Source organism: Atractosteus spatula, chromosome 21 (genome assembly GCF_055471065.1).
Source record: "Atractosteus spatula isolate fAtrSpa1 chromosome 21, fAtrSpa1.hap1, whole genome shotgun sequence".
Classification (NCBI taxonomy): Eukaryota; Metazoa; Chordata; class Actinopteri; order Semionotiformes; family Lepisosteidae; genus Atractosteus; species Atractosteus spatula.
Genome location: NC_142726.1, coordinates 13,339,939 through 13,360,425, shown reverse-complemented (window position 1 = coordinate 13,360,425; position 20,487 = coordinate 13,339,939). Strand labels below are relative to the sequence as shown.

The window sequence follows — 20,487 nt, the reverse complement described above, 5'->3', positions numbered from 1 at the left end:
ACGCCAGGGTTACACCTCTACTCTTTTCGAGAAACGCCCTGGGATTTTTAATGACCACAGAGAGTCAGGACCTCGGTTTTACATCTCATCCGAAGGACGGCTCCTTTTTACAGTATAGTGTCCCAGTCACTATACTGGGGCATTAGGACCCACATAGACTGCAGGGTGAGCGTCCCCTGCTGGCCCCACTAACCCCTCTTTCAGCAGCAACCTTCGGTTTTCCCAGGAGTCTCCCATCCAGGTACTGGGCAGGCTCACACCTGCTGAGCTTCAGTGGGTCATGAAAAATGGGACAATGCAGCAAAGCACTGTAATTCACACACTCCTGCAAGAATGTAGAAAATGTGCAGGGGTCTTGCTGCAGTTTCACAGGGACTCTTCTTCCTCGCAAGGATGTATAAAATTTAAAAACAGGCATGCAGATGACCATGTCATTTACACGGGCGTGATAACCCTGCATTTATTAAAATTGGGTTCAGCACATTATGCCAGATTGCTGGACTGTCTGTAGTATGCATGTGCCTAGGATACAGTTGCATTGTCTTCTCCCTTTCATTCACTCATACCTCACATGAAACTAGGACACATGTAGTGAAATGTTTTAATGATGACCCGGTTCCCAAACTTTCAATATCAAATCCACAAACACATGGCTTCCTTGTCAATTCTCACTGTCAAGCCACATGATGAAGAAGGGGCTTCCAATCACAGAACCTCACAATTGTTAACGTTAGCCTCCTAGATTAATGTGTAGAGGATTTAGTACATTAGAGGGTGTGTAAAATTAAAAAAAAACACTACGTCATTAAGTGAAAACAAAAACACAAAGCGAGAAAGTGAAATGAAATTCAGTCTTTATGTACATGCTTCTAAACTTACTTTTTTATCTAAAAAGGAAGACACTGCAGTCAGAGCCACACACGTTACATACATTTAAATAAATTCAAATGTTAAGAAGTAGAACAGCACCACTACCTATATTCTTGATACAAGATACCAACACTTAGCACTGCCAGATAATATTTTCAGACCCTCTATAAAAAACCACTAGTACATTAAGCAGAACTCAGAACAGTTGCAAACATCACTGTTGTGTTGCTGACTGAATAAATAAAAGCCACTGTGATAAATATCTTAGTTTTTGTACATTTTTGAAAATGGCACAAGAGAAAACAGCTTTGAGAATGTTGCACTGCCTTTTTTTTTTACACAAATGGAAATCACATCATGCTGATGAGACCTTATGTTACAAAAAGCTTTAGCCCACCCTTCAACTACAGTAAAAAAAAATATTACTACAGCATTTATCATACATCACTACAGTGTATAATCTGAGAACTATTATATAAACAGAACTATTGAAGATGGTGTCTTGTGAAAACATGCATGCAAGACAATACAATATAAGTTTTATAAAAACTACTTAATGAGTTTCCAATATAAATGAAGTATTTTATGTTATGAAATACAAATAGGTTATCAGGATCCGGATCAGTGGCAAAGCCAGCACCAGCATCCACACACACCGGATATATTGCTGCTGCGTCTGTCGGCACTACCCTCCAGTCCCCCTCGCCCAACAGGATAGATGAGTCGAATGACCCCCTCTCATTTGTACCCCTCCTTATGTCCTAACAAACATGTTGAAACACACACGCGTTGTTTTTCATCTTTGAAACTGCACATCAGGTGGAATCCTTAACCATTCCAGTACCAATATGAACTGATTTAGCTGGAGATCAACCATGTGGATTTAGCCCATCAGTCCTAAATCTAGATATGCCCAGTAGCGTGGTGTCCCCACAGCTCCACCGTGAGGATCAGAGCCTGACTGTGAGCCAGGTGGCTTCTGGGAGAACCAGGGGGTCGGGCGTGTCACTGGAAGAGAGGGGCGGGGCTGCGGGAGACCGAGGCCGACACGAGACCCAGCGCCACCACCAGCAGCTCGGCCGCGCGCTCCCCGAGACACATGCAGGTGTCCAGCAGGGAGCGCGTCCGGTCTGCCAGGGTCCGGGCAGCCGTGACGAGCTCATAGGCCTCTGGGGTCAGCAGCTGTCTGGAGCGCAGCATGTCCAGGATTTTGTTCAGCCCTCCCTCCGTCAGCCCCCGCACGATTGACTCTCGGCGGTCCTGCAGGATCTGGCAGCAGCTCTTCCCAGGTAGCGAGTCTGAGAAATGCACACAGAGGTGAGATGGAGCAGAAACTGCCTTTGTCTCTAAGCAATATAATTGATTTGGGAGCCCTGGAGAGCAAAAGCTTATTTAGGCACAGAGAGATGGCAACCCTTACTTGAGATAATGGTTCTGCACACATAGTTAAATAAACATACCTCTGAAGCCTACATCTGCTGCAATCTGGGATACAAAACCATGTAAATTGAGATTTTTAAAAGATTACAGCCCTGATATTCTTGGTGTTTATGACAGATAGTATTGGTCTCCAGGAAGAGCCTTGCAAAAGAACAAACAGCAGGAAGTAAATACTCATTCTCTGTGGGATGCACTAGATCCCTGCAAGTTTTTTTATTCCACCAATTTCCTTCTCTACATCAAATAATTTAATTAATCCATAATATAATGTATTTCCTTGGAATTAAAATTAACCTGTGATGATGGGTAAAATGAAAATCAGTTCTCACAAATCAGTTTACAGAAAGAAACAAAACTATGCAGGGAAACAGCTCTCTATTACAGAGGAAATAGATTTGGAAAACACAGATAAGGAGAGGCTGCAGACGTGAAAGAGCAAGAGAGCCAGCCTTACAGGAAACAGCCAATCAGTGACCCAACCAAAGAAATGCTTACACTGCATAATGTGTGTAACTGTAAGTATACACACTGAGCTTTAAAAGAAACAACCTTATAACTGCAGGAAATTCACACATTTTCTCTCAGGAAAACACCAATGTCTTTTTTTGTAACAAGGACACTGATATGTTTTCAAGAAATACTGTGATTATTAACATACTGGGGTTGATCATGAGGAGGAGTTCTGCTGTGAAAATGTGAAATGCTGTCCATCTGTGTTGCATGCTTTGCACCAGACTGCAGATGTTATCTTATGGGATTCTGTCCCTTTCCTTTCATAGGGCCTGGACATGCATGAGCCTGTTCACTGGTCTCCAAGCAGTAGATGCCTTATGTCACTGCTGTTCGTGCCACAGATGTTCAATGGGGCTCAGATGTAGGAATCTGAGCATCTGTGATGCAACTGTCAACTGTCTCATCTTACAAGAAAGCTGTTGTTACAAGAACAGCATGATGACATGCACTGCCCTGCTGGAATGTTATCAATTTAAGCCTGTTGGGAGATTGAGGTCCTGGGACTTTATCAATATAGTACCACGCAGTCAGGTTCCCAGTCAGTTACCACAAGTGGAAAGTTGTAGAAGACATGCAGAAGCCTTTCCTTGTTCTTAAGAAGAAGAGCTGGAGATTCAGAGAGACCTGTAAAATCTGCCTGAAAGAAGGCCTTAAGAACCATAATTGGTCACCCCTGGACTAGACACTATTGCCCAGGCCACCATACTTGGATCTCCCCATCCACAGATCTGTTGTGCATATCAATTGGAGATTTGCAACACAATCAAGTGTATCACCGTCGCTCATGAGTGATCACTGAATCCCTAAGCTATACTCTATATTTCTCAAAACTTGTTTGTCTAGATAGAGTAATATTTTTCCTTTGATGCCCAGCCTATAGAGAGGCTTCATAATTTAGTCCTTGAGACAACTTCATTAACTTTTCCAGAAGCCCAGGCTTGCCAATACTATCCGATCCTGAAACGTTTTGCTGCAGACTATAAAAACCCCAAGAAAACTAGATGAGTAACTGGAAAGGAAGGGGGAGCCATGAGGCGAGAGATCAGCAGGAGAGGAAGAGCACTCTGTGAGTGGACTGTGCTAGCAATGGCGGAGTGACTCACCCACAGAGCAGTGTCTGGGCCGCTCCAGTGGGAGATTTCTGGACAACACAGGGGCGCGAAAGGGTGGGGGGTTCATCTTAGGAGGGGGGCTGCATCTGGTCTCCCCTCTCCTGGAAGGGCTCTGAGGCAGGGAGGCTTGAGCACTCTGACAAGGTGGCTTCAACAAAGAGCCGTAGGCTGGGATCCAGCACTCTGAAAAAACATTTTTAAAAAAATCATGGAGGGAATGGTTGCACCAACTAGCTACAGTATATGAGCCTGTGGAAGGTACTTTAAACTGAAATCTTAGCACTGAAAGCATTATCCAAAGGATGAATCAAAATGATTTATTTTAAAGTATATTGAATTATGAAAAATAAAAGTAAATAATTCCAACAACACTGTAGAAACACTTTTTTTTTAACACTGCCATCTTAATCCCCTGTTGCACTTCCTGTAGGAAAACCACTTTTCCAGTGTGACTGAGATGTGAGGTATTACCTCTGTGACAGGCAGTCGGAGGGCTGCCTTGTGCTGATGGGGGTGATGACTGGTTTTGGGGTCTTGTCCTCTGTGGACTCTGCGATGCGGAAGACAGGGTCTGCACCTTTTCCAGCAGGACAGTCTTATTGCCAGGATTTTTTGAGTCACCGCAGCAACCGGACATCTGATAACGTAAAAAAAAGAAGTATTCATATCCAGGGCAGGTGGGAAAGTAGCACCCCACCCATTCAGCATAGGACTACCTGGGTGTTGAAACAGAAGACCAGTTTGAGCTAGCATTCTTCACATAACTTAAAAACTTAACTGCTTAATTACGTTTACTTCGCGTTTTAAGTTTTTAAGGCTACAACCCTGTAAAAACTGTATGAAGTACAAGATGTATTACAAAATTAACACAATTACAAACTCCGAAATGCATCCACTCTGTTATGGACAACCAGAACAGTCAATGGTTTTGATTCTAACAGCTGAGCTCAGCTTTACCCTGTTACAGTAGTTATCCGTTTGCTACTACAACATTAATACGAAGGGTCTCTGGACATTGAGAGAAATATCCTCCATCTGCATTGTTCAGTTATTTAAATTCCAGTTTGCTGCACATTCTGTCATTTGTGCATCACTACATTATTCTACAGTGATTAATACCATGTCCATTCCGTCCAACAGAAGTCCAGCTCACCTCCAGATTGTGTATCTCCACCTGCAGCTCCTGAAACGACTGGTCTTTCCCATACAACAGCGCCCTCTCCTGGACACAAGACAGAATAAAACTTGATCAATACTATAGTCTATACAGAAACCTACACACCAACTTTCTGTTTCAAATAATAATAGAACATACGTAGAAAAACACACAGTAGTTTAAAAGGTATTCCGTTTCTTGCATTGTTCCAACACTTTGGGCTACATACAGTAGTTAAACTTGATTATGGATGTAAACTGCTGTACACTTTGTAGATGCTGCAAACAGCAAAGTGCAGTGTTTCCCAACCCTGTTCCTGAAGGATCACGGTCTTCTGGCTTTTCTCCAGCCGAGTTCTTAATCACAGGCTTACCGATTTCAGTTTTCGGTTTGGAGATAGTTTATAGATAACCAGAGGACTTGGAGAAAACCCATACAAACATGCAGAGTACTACTGGACCTAGGATCTAACCTTGAGGCAATAGCACTTATCACATCACCCCTAGGAGTCGCTTATGGAAAACTAATATGCAAAGCGCTTCACTTTCAAATCAAAGCTCAAGAGGAAAGGAGTTGTGCAAGTCAATGCTATATAAGAAATCTGTCTGGTGCTGGAGGGGCATGCATGTGTATATTGATTGAAGAGCCTTTACCTTGCTCTCGTTCAGCTGGAGGACAGCCCTGGCTATCGAGTCTGGGTGGAAGGCCTCTATGGCACTACGGAGCACCAGCAGGCAGTCTGCAAGAAGAGAAACGAGCTTTCAGCTGTCAGGCAAGTCCCAACACACAAGAGAACAGATCGTTCTTTCAGTTTCATAGTCAAGGCTTCGGGGAAAAGCCATCACCCTTTCTGCTAAAGCAGTGAGCATGCACTGTACAATAGCCCACTTTCCTGCTTCAGCAGCTTTGCCACACAGTGTAGGAACTGAAAATTTGAGCAAGGTCGAATCGGTTAAAAATGTAATGTCATGGGGCTCCACCGCAGATGGAGCTCTATGGTCACGGGTTCGAGCCTGGGTCATGTTACTAGCTGTGACTGGGATTCCCCAAGTGGTTCTACACAATTATCTGAGCACCACTGAGATTAGGGTGGGATCAGTCAACCAGCACTCTCGACAGCACCCCCTACAGTTACCTAAGCGCTTGCAGGCTCGCGGAGCTGTCGGTGATGCGCAGCCAGTTCAGCGTCAAAACCTGAGCATTTCTCAGGGGTCAGGTCAGAGGAGTCAGCCTACATTTGCACATCCCCCCCACCCCCAACCCCGTGTGCAGTTACAGGGTCCGTAACTGTGATCTGAGACATTTTTATTTTAATTGATGCAAAGGATTAATTTATGAGCATTTCCCAGCAGCACTTTATAGCTCACTAGTTATTACAACAAGGAACCTGGAAATGAGTGCAGTGCTGGCCGGAACATGCTGGAAACTCGCCAGGTGAATCTTGCTCAATCAAGGTGATACTATAGCATCACTAAATAACCTGTCACCTAGGCAAATATTTACAGGCTAGATGTACCAGAATCAGTTTTTCATAATATTTGTACAATGTTTAAGTCATTATAAGCACATTTTTACATTTACTTTCTGGTTTTAAAAAGCTAAATGCTTGCATCTTGCTAACAGGTATATCTCTAACTTATATCTCTCATGGAAACCAACAGGCTTTCTCTCAAGAGGCCTGCAGAAGCCCTCCACTGGCACTGGCACTACAGCCCATAAAACCTCCCATCACATACTTCCTAAAAAACAACAAACAAGAAAAATAAAAGGAGTGACGAAAGAGAAGGGAGTGGCGTCCGACAATTGTAACTGGAATCCAGCCACTGTCTAGAGCCGAGCTGGGGGAGAGAAGCTGGATTGTTCTCATTCCACTCCCCCAGGTTCCTGTTAACTGGTACTCTTTCCTCACTTACCTGCAAGGTCTTGGTGAGTCACCACATTAAAAGAAAAAATGTTGCTTCTCTGGAATCAATTCACAAAAGAGCCAACCAGATGCATTCTGGGACTTGTCTTACACCGGCACGCTGAAGGAACTGAACCTCTTAATTTCTCTATTCAAGACCTTAAACAAGTCCTCAAAATCCTCAAAGGCACTCACAAAGTCAACCCAGAGGCCTTCTCCAACATGAACAGTGGAGCACCAACCAGAGGCACAAGTGGAAATTACGTGGAAGCATATTCAACAGTGAGGATACGAAACGCTTCTTTATTTACCCAAAGGCTTGTGGGAGTATAGAACAAGCTGCCCAACCACCTTGCTGACACCAACCCTGGATTCTATCCTCAGATCAATTAAGAACTAACTACCAAACAGGCTGGATGGATCGTTTGTAAACCTTCTTGTGTTCTTCCGTCTGTTGATCATTTCAAGTATCGGTGGGATCAAGCTGTTGTGGGAACTGGCCTAGCCAGCCGAGTGATCTGTGGCGTGAGAAATGGGCGGCAAACAGGCAGTCCGAGTCCTGGAGAGGCTGCGTACCTGTTGCGCGGGGACGAGAGGCAGGGTCACGGCTCCAGCAGAGGGCCATGAGCTGGGAGAGGGCCCGACACTGGGGCACCCCGGCAGCCACCGCCTCCTCTCTGATGCCAGGCCCCATGCCACTCTGCACAGACAGCAGCAGCGCCCGCGGCTGGCCGATATCTGCACAGGAAGAGAGGCACACATTTACCACTTCCTCCCGTCGAGCTGGTTCGAGAGCTGGAGAAAAGCACCCTGCCTCATCCCTCTCCCCGGACATGGTGGAAAATGCAGAAGTCGGACTGTTTCCCAAATTCAAGCCTCACTCTTAATACAGCACAAACGATGGGGCTTGACATGATGCAAGAATATGCAAGCGATGTAATTCCGAGTTATTTTTATTAGCAGCACTATTCACAAAGTTTAAAAAAATCCCCTTTATTCAGAACAACAGCCTTAGAAGCAAATTAACAAGGGGTCACCAACCCTGGTTTTTGAGAACTGCAGGGTCTTTGAGATATTATTTCATGCTCTTTAATTAGTTTAACCAGGTATCAGGTTAATTAGTTATAATTAAGTTACAATATCTAAAAAACCAAGACAAAGGTTGGAAACTACATACATAAGAGCTGTTCTAGCAACATAAACATTCAAAGGGAAAAAAAAAAACAATAAGCTGTCCTAGATGAGGTACTGAGGTACTGTGAATGCCCTTTGCAAGCTTCATCTGCTGAAGTAACAGAACTGAGATGCTGAGTGAGCCAGTAAGCAGCTTTTCTTAGTGAATTGCTGAATAGTCCTCTGCTCTTTGGTTTGACAGCTGCACCCAAAGGGCCTCCACACTAACACTGTCTATTCACATGGACTAGTGAACAGGTTCACAATCTCACTCCACAGAAGTTTGAGGAATAAGGAAAATAAGGAATGAGGAAGTTGTCTCCCTTTGTTACATGGAAGAGAGCAAGAGAAGCCACACTTCAGTCCATTACTGCAACACGACCATCTGAGCAGATGCCACAGTATCACACCTTCCTGCTACCCCTTACAACTCAACGCAGCAAACCCCTGGCGTCAGAGGACGTACCTTCATAGGGCTGTCTTCTGTTGAGGGTCTCCCACATGACCACGCCAAAGCTGAAAGAGACATAAGCCGCACCATTAAACCCTCTCTCTAGATCAAGGCTGTCCAGCCCCAATACTGGACGGCAGGTCCATCTGCAGGTGTTCATTACAACTGAATGCGAGTGAAATAAATCGGCTGAGAACTGGCTTAATTGGCACGATTTAACGGTTTGTTCCAGCTCTTTAGCCACTGCTGCTTTAAAGACAGTGCTCTGTCCAGTCCTTTTCTATATATTTTTCTTTCTCTGCATCTTTTAGTGTGAAGACAGACTTCACAAAGTATCCATAAATTAAAGCCCTGAGCTAACATGATGCATGGAGCTAACCTCTATTTTATTTTGAATGCTTAAAGAAACAATTCTGCAATTCTGTCTTTCTAAAACACCACATTTCATGCTTCCATGCTGATTTCATTATGAAAGTGAATTGCATGACTGCCATAAAAAGCTAATTTTTGTAACCAAGTGGTGACTCCACTTCCTTCGGTGCCCTGCAAGGGGTTAGACAAACTCAGCACCTTCTGCTTTCACAATGACATTAACACTTGGAAAACAAGTGTTAGAGGAACTGTGAATCTTGGGGAATTAGGTGCTGTTCTGCCTGATAACACAACATCAGCTTGAATTGCGATCTATTTTCCTTATTGCGGCATAGATTTTTTTCCTTAAAAAAAGGCAGATCTAAATATTTAAAATCTATCACTTTAGAAATACACCTTTTATCTGTCCAGTAAAAAAAAAAACAACTACCTTGATAAGCCTGGAATTTGATTTGATACTTTTTAGCCACTATCATTGGTTAACCTTTAAGGAAAACAATTAAAATTAAAATTGGAAATCAGTTTTTTCTTTTAAATACTCAATCGCAACAGGACCACATTTAATGGAGAAACTGTGAAGGGCACATCTTTGGGGAGGGGTTCGAACACAGAAACTCTCACCTGTACAGATCTCCCTCTATGGCAGGTGTCTCCCCTCTAAGGACTTCTGGTGACAAATACACCAGGTCCCCAATGCAATGTCCATTACAGTCATCACGCACGGACTTCAAGTTCCATTTTTTGCACTGCGACAAGCCATAGTCACAGACCTGTAGGCCAAAGAGACATACGCGCTTATCTAAAAGCATTTTTAAATGAAATCGCTACACATTGCATACATACCTGTTTTATATGATTTCTGTTAAACATTTTTTACAGCCTAGCAACATCGGAATGCATTGATTTTATCTTACTGAGGAACTAGCAAAACAAGCACAACGAAAAAGCAATATACTGTATACAGAACAAGTCACCATATTGCTTTTTAGAATATATTGTATTTACACTACAATAAATAGAGAGCTCTGGGAATTATATACCACTAAATTACAGGGTAGACAGCTGCTGCAATCATTCTTTTAAAAAGGTATTTACGAATTGCTTCCTTTTAGGAAGAATAAAAATAGCATCAGGTTTAACAAGGTTTTATATTACCTTTGCCCGATACTGAGCATCCAGCAGGATATTGTTAGGATTCAGGGCCTGGTGAGAAAGAGGTATTCCGTGCAGGTGGGACAGACCCTCTGCAACATCCAGCAGGATTCGGAGAAGCAGAGGTACAGTCAATTCAGGATAACGCTGGCGCTGAAACAGAATTGAGACAACATCCCGATTTTTGACCTGCTTTAAATATTGCGACTGGATTTGTGAGTCTCGGTTCCAAAGCTTGGGGTATGCGAAAAGATAATTCCTAATGCAAGAAATTGTAAAGGGTTAATAAAGTGATGTTATTATTATTAAGCAAAACCACATTACTGCTCTCAGTTAAATTTTAGCCAGGCTGCCCTGGACTTGATTGAGTTAATGTTACAGAAATAGATCCAGACTCTGAGTTTAATGCAGTTCCTTCCCTACTGAGTCCTTGCAACCATGTTCATCTATTTTTGTATTTTTAAAAGTACCTCTACAACAAATGAACACTCCGCTCAGTCGGAGGTGATTTTTAAAAAAAGAAAAAACAACTCTCCATAAAAACATAATAAAAGTCCAAAATGTAATTGTACAGTTGTTCTTTCATTTTCAATGTTACAGTATACGTTCACATTACCTCTGCCTAAGAACTACTTTAACCACCTCTTTTTGCTTTTGTTGTCTTTGATGTGTAATGATTGACTTTTCCTTGCTTTGTTACTGAGACCTCCCTACGCTCCCCAATACAACACAAACTTCCCCCTCAACAGATGGTGCGCACTGGAACTTCCCATACTAACAACCATCCTTTACATAAGGGACTAAACCCTGTATTTGAAAAGTTCAGGCACAGTACTGGGCTGTACCGCGCAGATCTCCTTAAACACCTGAGTCACCTTTTGGTACGACAAAGATTTAATTGGCTAAAATAGCAAAGTTGTGGACAGTGACTCAGAGATCCCAGTGAAGATGTTTTCCCAACACTTTAGATTTAAAACGTGGAACTATTTTGTTTTTTAAAAAAGAAGAAAGATTATGTCCGAAATGTAAATGACATCAGAAATTGGAAAACAAAAACTAGTTGTGGAGATGTTTAGAGATGCTTTACTATAAAAATTATCAAGCAAAAAGGTTGCAAATGAGAAATTAGATCGTATTATCCATCTTGTCCATTTGAGTTTAAAAGTATCTTACTGAGAAAGAATGAGAATTTTTACTGATGACAACTGTAGCTAGCAGTTGGAGGATTTTGAGGACTATGACTCAATGCGACTTGTCACCCAGAATATTCTGATGCACGTTGAGGACTCATGAGTTTCGACTCCGCAACCCTCCCCTCCTACCTCATTAAGGAGGGTGTGGAGAGACCCTCCACTCATCCACTCCGACACCAGGCCCAGGAAGCGATGGGTCTTGTACACTCCCAAAGGAGCCAGAACCCGGTCCGACCTGATCCGTCGCACCTGTGCGATTTCCTGAAAGTGCTCACTCCACTCCCTGTGGCAGAGAAGAACCAAAACACACTCTCGACATGAGTAAGAACTCTACATGACCCAACATTTTCCCTCAACACTGGCTTATTACATAAACATGCTCCATAGAACACAGGAAACAGGTCACAGGTCACATTCAAGATGAGTCTTCATTCATTCAGGAAATCCACAGAAACCCAGCTGACAACCTTTAAGTTTTACATGAGCTTCTTGATGTGCACCATCAGTCACGTATTTCACTTTTACAACAGCTTAGCCTTTTGAAATCATAAGATGCAGGAGAAATTACGCAACGTTCAAGCGAGAGTCGACTATTTTTATTCAATTTTGGGTTGCAAGTGCAGCGGGGGAAGAGGTGTGAAGGAGATACATGGCCTGTAGTTTCATTTTGATGTAAACGTAAATCACTAAAACAATGATCAAACCAAGCCACTATTACTGCATATCCTGTAATCCATCTAAACTGTCTTGGAACTAACACATTTTTAAGCTTGCCTTCTCTTATATGTCCCGCCTTTTCAAATAAACCCCCAGAGCAGCACAATAAACATTTCCACAACCAACATTTGTACCGCACACACTTCGGAAGAGATTCTGTTGAAGTGTAAACACCACCGTAAAACACCTCTCATCTAAAAGGAATGACAATGCTTCCTAATATTAAGCAGGTTACTTAATTTCAACTGGAAATTAACAACAGTGCAGAACCTGGATAGATTCAGGTCTGAGATACTACACCTACTGTAGGTAAACCAGACCAGATACACAGTCTATCTGGACTCCTCTTCTCCACTAACACTACTTCTTTAGCCATGCCGATCACCCCTGCAGGTTTTTGTTTCAGATACGTAGCAAGTCCTTAAATGAAGTAATACGATGTGGGACTTAAACTTCAGAATTCTTCCCAGCTCTTCAACAACTCAGACGTTTCCTCTCAACTTGGATTTGATGTCAGCAAGTTAAAATTTCCCTGCTGCAGGTGCATCTAGGACCAGCCTTAACCCATCTGCCATCTGGGGGAGTTGCGGAAAGGAGAAACAGAAGTATATTTTTCCTCCATTCAAATAAACAGGGGGGGGCGTGGAAATTGAAATAAAAGAGAAATGTATTGCAGCATGCATTGCATTTTTAATGCATGTAATTTTGACAAATTAACTGTTGTTACTTTGGAGGTGCTCTGCATATACTGCATTCGTTTGTGGCTGAGCATATGTACCATTGATGTTTGAAGATCAAACTGCCCTGGAAACACTCGACTCTTGCCGAAGAACAGGCTGGGAAGGACAGAACAGATAAAGCAGACAGAGCAGACAGTGAGCAACTGAGACCAATCCATCACCCCCTCACCTCTCTGCAGGTCTGTGGACAGACAGCACCTTGATGCACACCTGTCTCCCTGTTCTGCTGTAGCTGCCCTTCAGGCAGGAGCCCGAGCTGGTCCGGGTCAGAACCACCTTCACCACATCCTGCTCTGGGATTGTGGGCAGAAGGCTGTGCTGGGCCATTCTCACCTGAAAGGAACCCAAACCCAATACCCATCCAATTACATTACACTATAACCCTGAACAACAACAACATTTAAAAGTCTGCAGTCATACAGCTTACAGTATTTTACTCCAATAAGGGGTGGGTGGACTGTTTAGTTGTTTAGTTGTTTTAGTTGAAGACTAAACAAATCAGCACAGGTAGTCTGCCGATCAAGGACTATTTATTATCACATCGGACAGAAATGTCAAAAGCGAAAACTTGTATTTTTATATTCATTCGAGTGTTTAAAATGAGATCTGGAATTAATTGAAAATGCAATCATTAATTGCAAAAAGAGATCTCGCAAACTAGTGCCTCCGTTGAGTAGTAAACGTTACCTGGAAAAAAAAACCCATTATTGCCATTAATATTGACGAAAGCGTAATTAGCGTGCGTGCCAATGACAGGTTAAAGTTTCGCCACTTTTTTAAACAAGTGGAGCCCAAGTCGTAAACCTTTGCAAACAGCAGAAAGCCACTTTTCTGAAAAGTTTTTTTTCCTCCTGTGTAGGATAGGAGCAGGCCAGTCCAGCGTTCAGGACTTGGAAAGTCCCATTCAGTCACCGGTCAGATTTTCTGCCTCGCAACAACAGCACCATCTGGGAACGCACGACCTACGAAAACCCACTGAGGAGCACACAACAGGAGCTTTCACCTGCTAAAAACTACCGCTCTGCTAAACGGCCAGACTAATTCACAAAGTTATCTATGAGCGTTCGGTTTGCAGAGATGGTTACGCCCCTCTCCACTAGTTATCCTCAGAAACTACGCGTAGAAAAAGTGTGAAAAACAAACGAGCTCCGGTATGAAATGAGTTATTCCTTTCAGCGCTGCTCTTTCTCAAATTACGCGATCCTAGTGTGCACTTATTGAGGTGACATTAACGCGTCAAAGCTAAACCACTCTTACCCCTTTAGCTCACTCAGGGCGTTCTCTTTATTTCTTCCGAGCTTGAGACTAAATGCTCGCTGTACCAGCATGAAAAGCACTTACCGAGCGTGTTTATGTGAATTCTCATTGGCTACCGCTTTTCGCAGAATTCCCCTCCTTAACCCCAAACTCTCCGACATAGAGCAAGTAACTACACAGCTCGCCAAGAGATGGTTATTGTGGGTGTGCACCATGCACAGATACGATCCTGCATCTTGCAGGCGTTTTTAATATTGTGGATTTATATATATTTAACATACGAGAGTTTTTTTCTATCATGTAAAATAAATATTCTAATCCAAACATGGGAAAATCCGCGAGGGCTGTTTTGAGTTACTTTAATGACCTCGTGTCCAGTACTTGGCTAAATAAAGTTACATCACCTTTAGGCGTCTAATTCAAAGGTTTCTGTAAAACATTTTAACGATAAAAGTTTTTTTCCCTTTACATTTACACTGAAAGCAAATTTGTAGTATGGGTAAGAAAACAGCACTGTCGAACCCCATTCTTGGACGGCTGCATGTCTCCGTGTTCTCGTTGCAATTTTAGCAATCAATTGCTTAATGAATGTAATTAAGTTCTGAAAGGCTTATTCCAAAACATTTAGAAGTGTTTTAGTTTTACAGCTGAGCACTTAAAATGTGCTTGTTTTGAAACAAGCAATATAGCTATTTAATAAGGTTGATAACATTATTTCAGACCCGAGAGAGAAATACCGGGCTTGAATTTATCCAATTAACCTCGTAATTGAACCAATTAGGGTTGGGGTACAGACAGTAGAAGAGCTACAGCCCTCTAGTCAATGCATCTGACACCCCTGAACTAATGATGAACTGAACTAATTTCTCCAGGGTTTAGTTGAGTCAGAGGTGCTTTTATATTTATACAGTAATCACACTGTACCCCTGTATGTTCTCCATGACGAGGTACCAGCACAGCTGTTATAATGCCAGGGTGTGAGTCGAGTCTCAAAGGTTATGCAAGGCAAAAGTTCACAATACTGTTACATACAGTACTGGCAAAGCTAGTCCATGACACTATTTAAGTTCAGTATTATTATAATATTTAGCAACTATACATACTGTAATAGTGCTATTGATAACAGGTAAGGAACAATGGTTAAATATCTGTGAAGACCTAATCACATTCTACAGTGGCAAAAGTATGTCTAAATGGTCTTGCTCAAGTGTTTGTTGGGCATAACTACCTAAAATGAGTGGGGAATTGCTGTTCCACTGCAAAAGCATAGAAAGATTCCATTTTAAATGAGCAAGGTGAGTGCCAAGGTTCAGTCTGAACCTTGGAAAACCTGGCAATCTAAATTTTGCAGTTTATTTCTTAATTAGCAAATAAGCTCACTTGCTTGAGGACAGAGGGAGTGATCCCAAGGTACAGCCTTCAATCTCTGCTGGCCTCAGAGCACCAGTTAAATATGGTGAGTTATGATCTCCCTCTTTGAAAAGCACTGCTAAATATTGTTCAACTTCCTTCCTGTTCCCTTATGTGAAATTCCTTTTCCTATCAAAGTGATGGCTGAAATTGAAAGGAATGGAAACAGTAACCATTTAAAAACTCCTAAGGGTTTGTACTTGGGCATACTGCCTGACACCACTCCACTCTCTTCAACACACCAAAACTGTCAGGCTGCATTCCTGGAAATCTGGGACAAATAAACAATTCTACCTTAACTCTTGTAATGCCAAACTGAATAACAGGACAGAACAAAACAGAATGTAATGATTTTAACTAAGGGTGAGTGACTCACAAAAAACCAGACTTGACATTCTGATAGATTCGAGAACTATGGAGTGAGTGCTGTAATGGGTGCGTGCTTGGATTCCTTGTAAAGGTCAGCACCTCAAGAAAATTAAATACATTCATTTAGACTTTTTCCCCTGGCTTCAAGATGCTGAAACATTAAGGAGAAAACCAGGAGGTGAGTTACACTGTTTGAGGAGGAGGATTTGGTAACTGGCTGAAATGTTTCCAGGGTTTTCTTTGGACACCCCTGGGCTTTTTCTCAGAATCCCTGCGCCCCAACTAAACAACTATCACAGCAGCAGGTTTTCAGGGGAATGGAGATCCAGAGCAGTTGTCCTAGGACAAGTCCTGGATACAGAATTCTAAAAAAAACACTGGGAATGTTTTAATTCTTCTGTGTTTTGTTGAGGCAACATATTATTACAGTAAAGATCACAGTTTTGAAAAGCAAATCTCAATATGAACCAGCTTCTTGATTGTATTTGTGTGCTGCAGTTGAGGAAGATGGTTTGGTTATTTTGGTTAAAATTGGCTATTGGTGTTGTAATGTCAATCTTGACTGAATTATGGTTCCTTGTAGCTGTAATACTAATCCCTAACATATTTCTCATTTTAACATTACCCCTTGATCCTATTCACTCACAAAACCAAAACCATTTTGCAATTCATGAGCATGTCTGCTATTGTGTTTGTGTAAAAACTGTTCATGTTTTTAGGAATATTTTCTCAAATGAACTTATGCTTTCATGAGTTTTACTGGTACAGATATTTAAGACATGAAGCTCAGGAACCTGCAGTACTGTAGTTTACCAGCTCTACAGTAAAATGTGCTATTAATGTTAAGAAAAAAACACTGCTTCCCCAGTACGAAAAACAGGGAGAACATTTTAGACCTTCTTAAGACCCTTGACTGAGAAATGACCTTTTAAACAAAACATGCACCATTAAAATGCTTTAAATACAGAAACTCCAGCTTCCTTTTACATTTTACTTGTGGGATTTTTTTCTATTAAGATTCTATGCAGGTCGTGCTTACAAGTTCCAGTTTTTCTCTGCCTCTACTCAGATGACGAAGTCCCCACTCCCACTCACACGCACACCTGCCTCTTTTGGTCTTTTCAGCAACATGCCTAGAGGTACTGTAATAACAGGATGTTTTCACCCTTCACAAACAGTTGGAAACCAAATTCTTTACTTTCGCCCCCAGATGGAAAGGATGCTGCTTCGCTCCAAGTCTAATTTTAGACGTTTTGGTAAGCGTGGGATGAGATGACAATAGAGGGCAATGCATCACTTTCATACCTAAGAAACAGAGTTTTTTAATTATGAAATACACATGACTTCAACATAATACCACATCACGACACAGGGGTTGAATCAGCGGATATTTACTATATTGCATTTATTTAATGAAACATTTTTGGAATTATCTGCTTATGTTTCTGATGAAACCCGATGTTAATACAGTTTATACTTAAAAATATCAACCTTTGTTTCATTTTTTAAAAAACTTTATAGTTTTAAAACAAAAACAGAAAAATGGCCTGGCGTGTGGCTTTAGTTACGTAGTTAGAAACTGATATCCCTCAACGCAGCTCTGACTGAGTACTGGCCACTCACTGCAGACCTGGAGCGTGACTATAGTCCGTGGGTTTTAAGTTACTAAGTGATCATCGGAGTTAAGAAAGAGGAGTAAGAGAAAGCAAGGGACAATGGAAAAAGGAAAAGCGTGGTTCTGATCTCAGTTTCACATGACAGGGGATTGCCTTAGAATTGTATGGGGGGACCACTCTTCTGTACAGTCACTGGGACAGCTGTTGATTTTATTTCACCCGCCTCTGCACTATGGCCTAGTCTCTGCTGAACTTGCTGGGTAGAGCTAGTTGTGGGACGGATTCCAGTTTAGAAAGATAAATGCCTTCTGCCCAACAGTTATGAGCTCATTACATGGGTCAGAGCACTTTAACAATAAACCTTTGAGGAGCTCCAGACTCTGATGTTTTTTGCAATGTGGGGAAAACAGTCACACAGGGATGCTGTTTGTTTTAGATCTACTGGCAGTGAAGAATGAACACCTCTACACCACATTTCAATGCGAGCAATGGATAAACTGCCTCTTTGGTCTCTCAAAGACTTAGACTGCCTTGGACTAAGGAGACTTGCTCAGTAATAAAGGACCCTAGGATTTGTCAGAGCTTTCTCATTAAGAATAAGACACAACACCTTCTAATCACCTCATGATAACCTTTCTTCTCTCTGTGTTTATGTGTGCATTCTTTGTACTTTCTTTACATTTCTCAGTACATTGCAAGGATCAGAAGTATCCAGACCAGGTGTGATTCCTCATCAACAAGAATGTGACTCTCTACATGACCGTACACATTTATTTACTGCCTCAGCAAAAACACACTAGCATTTTGGTGACTTCAGACTAGTGGCAAACTGACCATGCCTCACAATGCATCTCTGTCTCACAGAGAGTTCATAACAGAATACGTCTGTATTCTGTATCGCTTTGAACAGTAATACTTCCCCTAGAGGGCGTGTGCTCAAGAGACGCTTGGGTGTAACACGGCAATTTTTAAACTTCCCCTTCAAGCGGGTGCTATTTCTTATCACAAGATGTGCGATGATGTAACAGTCAGAAGGTACTGTATGAGACTGTACCTCAGTTTCCTTTATTCCTTCAAACTCTGCTTGACTCTGAACTAGCCAAATGGTTATGTAGTGGTTTGCATTAAGAATATAAATCTAAATATTAAGCTTGGAGTAATTGTGTGCAATTGACTCTTTCTAGTGGTGATTAGCAACAGATGCTGATTTTGTAGTGATCAGAAATGTGGATCTAATGCTCAAGAATGTGATTTGAAGACAGGTGTAATTTATGATGTACAATGTCTGTCTCCTTATGATGGGTTTACCATTCTTATGGTTTTGCTATGGGTAACACCTGCTGTTTGCATAGAGAAAAAAACATTTATCAGGTGCATTCTCACATTCGAATTCCAATCTTTCTATTGTTCCTTTTGCACCCATGGCCAGGAGAGATATTAATAATAGACTAGTAATCACTTTACTGAATAATCGGTTCTAGCTTATTAATAATAGTTAAAATTCTTTCCTGGGTTGCCTCAGACTCAATTTCATTTCAGTACATTGTATCTCCTTAACACTCATTTTTAAAAACATAAACAGGACAGCTCTAAAAATAGTACATGTTGGATTTAAAAAAAAATGTTTGTAGTTGTGACTAAATAGTTGATTCGTTTTCTATGCTCTGATGCAGTGTGGACCGAATCAAAATATTACAAAACCTCCTTTCCTGACCCCTTCTACTTCTTTTCTTTTAATAATAATAGAAATGTCTTCAGGATGGAGTAGATCTTCTTTATTTACCTATTGCATTCTTGTTTAAGCCAAGGGTAATTGTGGTAATGGACTGCTTTAGATGTTTTTTGTGAACTGGCATCAGGCTACATTATTTCACCCTTCACTAAATCCACTTGGTTTTCCATGTTACTGGTAGGAAGCGTTTTAGAGAATTTGAGCTCCTCTTGCCTTATTGAAATTTTGTTTTTAATGTTGTATCAATGTAAAGGTGTGCCAAACATAAAACAGCTGGAATTTTGTTGGTGGAATTTCCATACTCTTCTCAGCTGGTGTGGAGAATTACGAGCGATTATTCATTAATTAATCTAACGCAGGTCTCAGTGCTTCCTGTGTTTCTTCACTGGACTGAAGTCACGGCCCACCTCGTGGAGGAAGTGAGACTTTTTGCGAGGGTGGGGGAGAAGCTGGGGAGGACTGAAGAGGATCCCTCAAGATCAAGAACTTTCTGGTTCATTCTCTGCGAACAAGGCAATTTGGTAATGACAGAAATCATAAAAGTGTTACTGTACGTAACGGACTTTATAATGAAGGTCAGGGAGAGATGACAACAAACAAGTGCACTCAACTTCAGCTGTCAGTAATTTGTAGTCACTCAAGAAATCTATAAATACTTTTCGTGTATGGAGGTTTGTCTGTAAATTGAATAGTATGCAACAGTTAAATTATTGTGTGTCTGTCTGTTCGTCCAGCATATTTCCTTTAGGATTGCATTCAGTGTTGCCCTATAAACACTGAACAGAGCCCTCTGTACAGAGATTATGAGATGAGTAAATAGCTGATATCACAGAAGCTATTTTAAATATCTTACACCAGAGATGAGGTAATGCTTAGTTCCTCTTAAAGCATCGGAGCTTGCAATGAGGAAACAATGGCTAAGGAAATTAAAGGTTAATAATAGGCCTGAGCACTAAAATTCCTCTTAAGTATCCTGTGTCTTCTTTCATTCTTCATATGACAGACAAAACAGAGCATGCATGCAGAGTTGATAGACATGCACTTATTTTAATTTTGTTATTAAAAACAGGTCTATGATATTGGAATATGTATTTTGTCATATTAATACAGAAAGCTTATTTTCCAAATTTGGAAAGAGAAACTTTTCTACAACCAAGTAATATCTACAGTAAATATTAGTATATACAGCCTAATACATGCAATATATATATATTCCCAGGGGAAAGTTATGTGGGGCATATACTTGCGAATGAGAGGAGGTTCAATTAGGTCTTATCAAATGAGAGGAGGCCGTCTTGCCCATCTAGGTAA

General features: G+C 41.5%; 1 protein-coding gene across 1 annotated transcript; it reads right to left on the bottom strand.

Annotated features, from left to right (window-relative positions):
- Positions 1-840: 840 nt before the first annotated feature.
- On the bottom strand, positions 841-13,119 carry LOC148817223 (receptor-interacting serine/threonine-protein kinase 2). Its single transcript, XM_088939074.1, has 11 exons — positions 12,962-13,119; positions 11,465-11,618; positions 10,146-10,295; positions 9,612-9,760; positions 8,634-8,683; positions 7,571-7,732; positions 5,745-5,830; positions 5,089-5,157; positions 4,407-4,572; positions 3,927-4,118; positions 841-2,168 (listed from the first exon to the last, which is right to left on the bottom strand). The coding sequence occupies exons 1-11, from the start codon at positions 13,117-13,119 to the stop codon at positions 1,876-1,878; spliced, it is 1,629 nt and encodes a 542-aa protein (XP_088795200.1). The 3' UTR covers positions 841-1,875.
- Between the last annotated feature and the right edge of the window lie 7,368 nt (positions 13,120-20,487).

What these genes read in the sequence shown, in the direction of transcription:
- LOC148817223 (XM_088939074.1), bottom strand. Translation starts at nt 13,119, where the DNA reads ATGGCCCAGCACAGCCTTCTGCCCACAATCCCAGAGCAGGATGTGGTG. An exon ending in GTCCACAGACCTGCAGAGAG is followed by an intron (nt 11,619 to 12,961) that starts GTGAGGGGGTGA and finishes TCTCTGCCACAG; the next exon opens with GGAGTGGAGTGAGCACTTTC. An exon ending in GCCCAGACACTGCTCTGTGG is followed by an intron (nt 2,169 to 3,926) that starts GTGAGTCACTCC and finishes TGCATTTCTCAG; the next exon opens with ACTCGCTACCTGGGAAGAGC.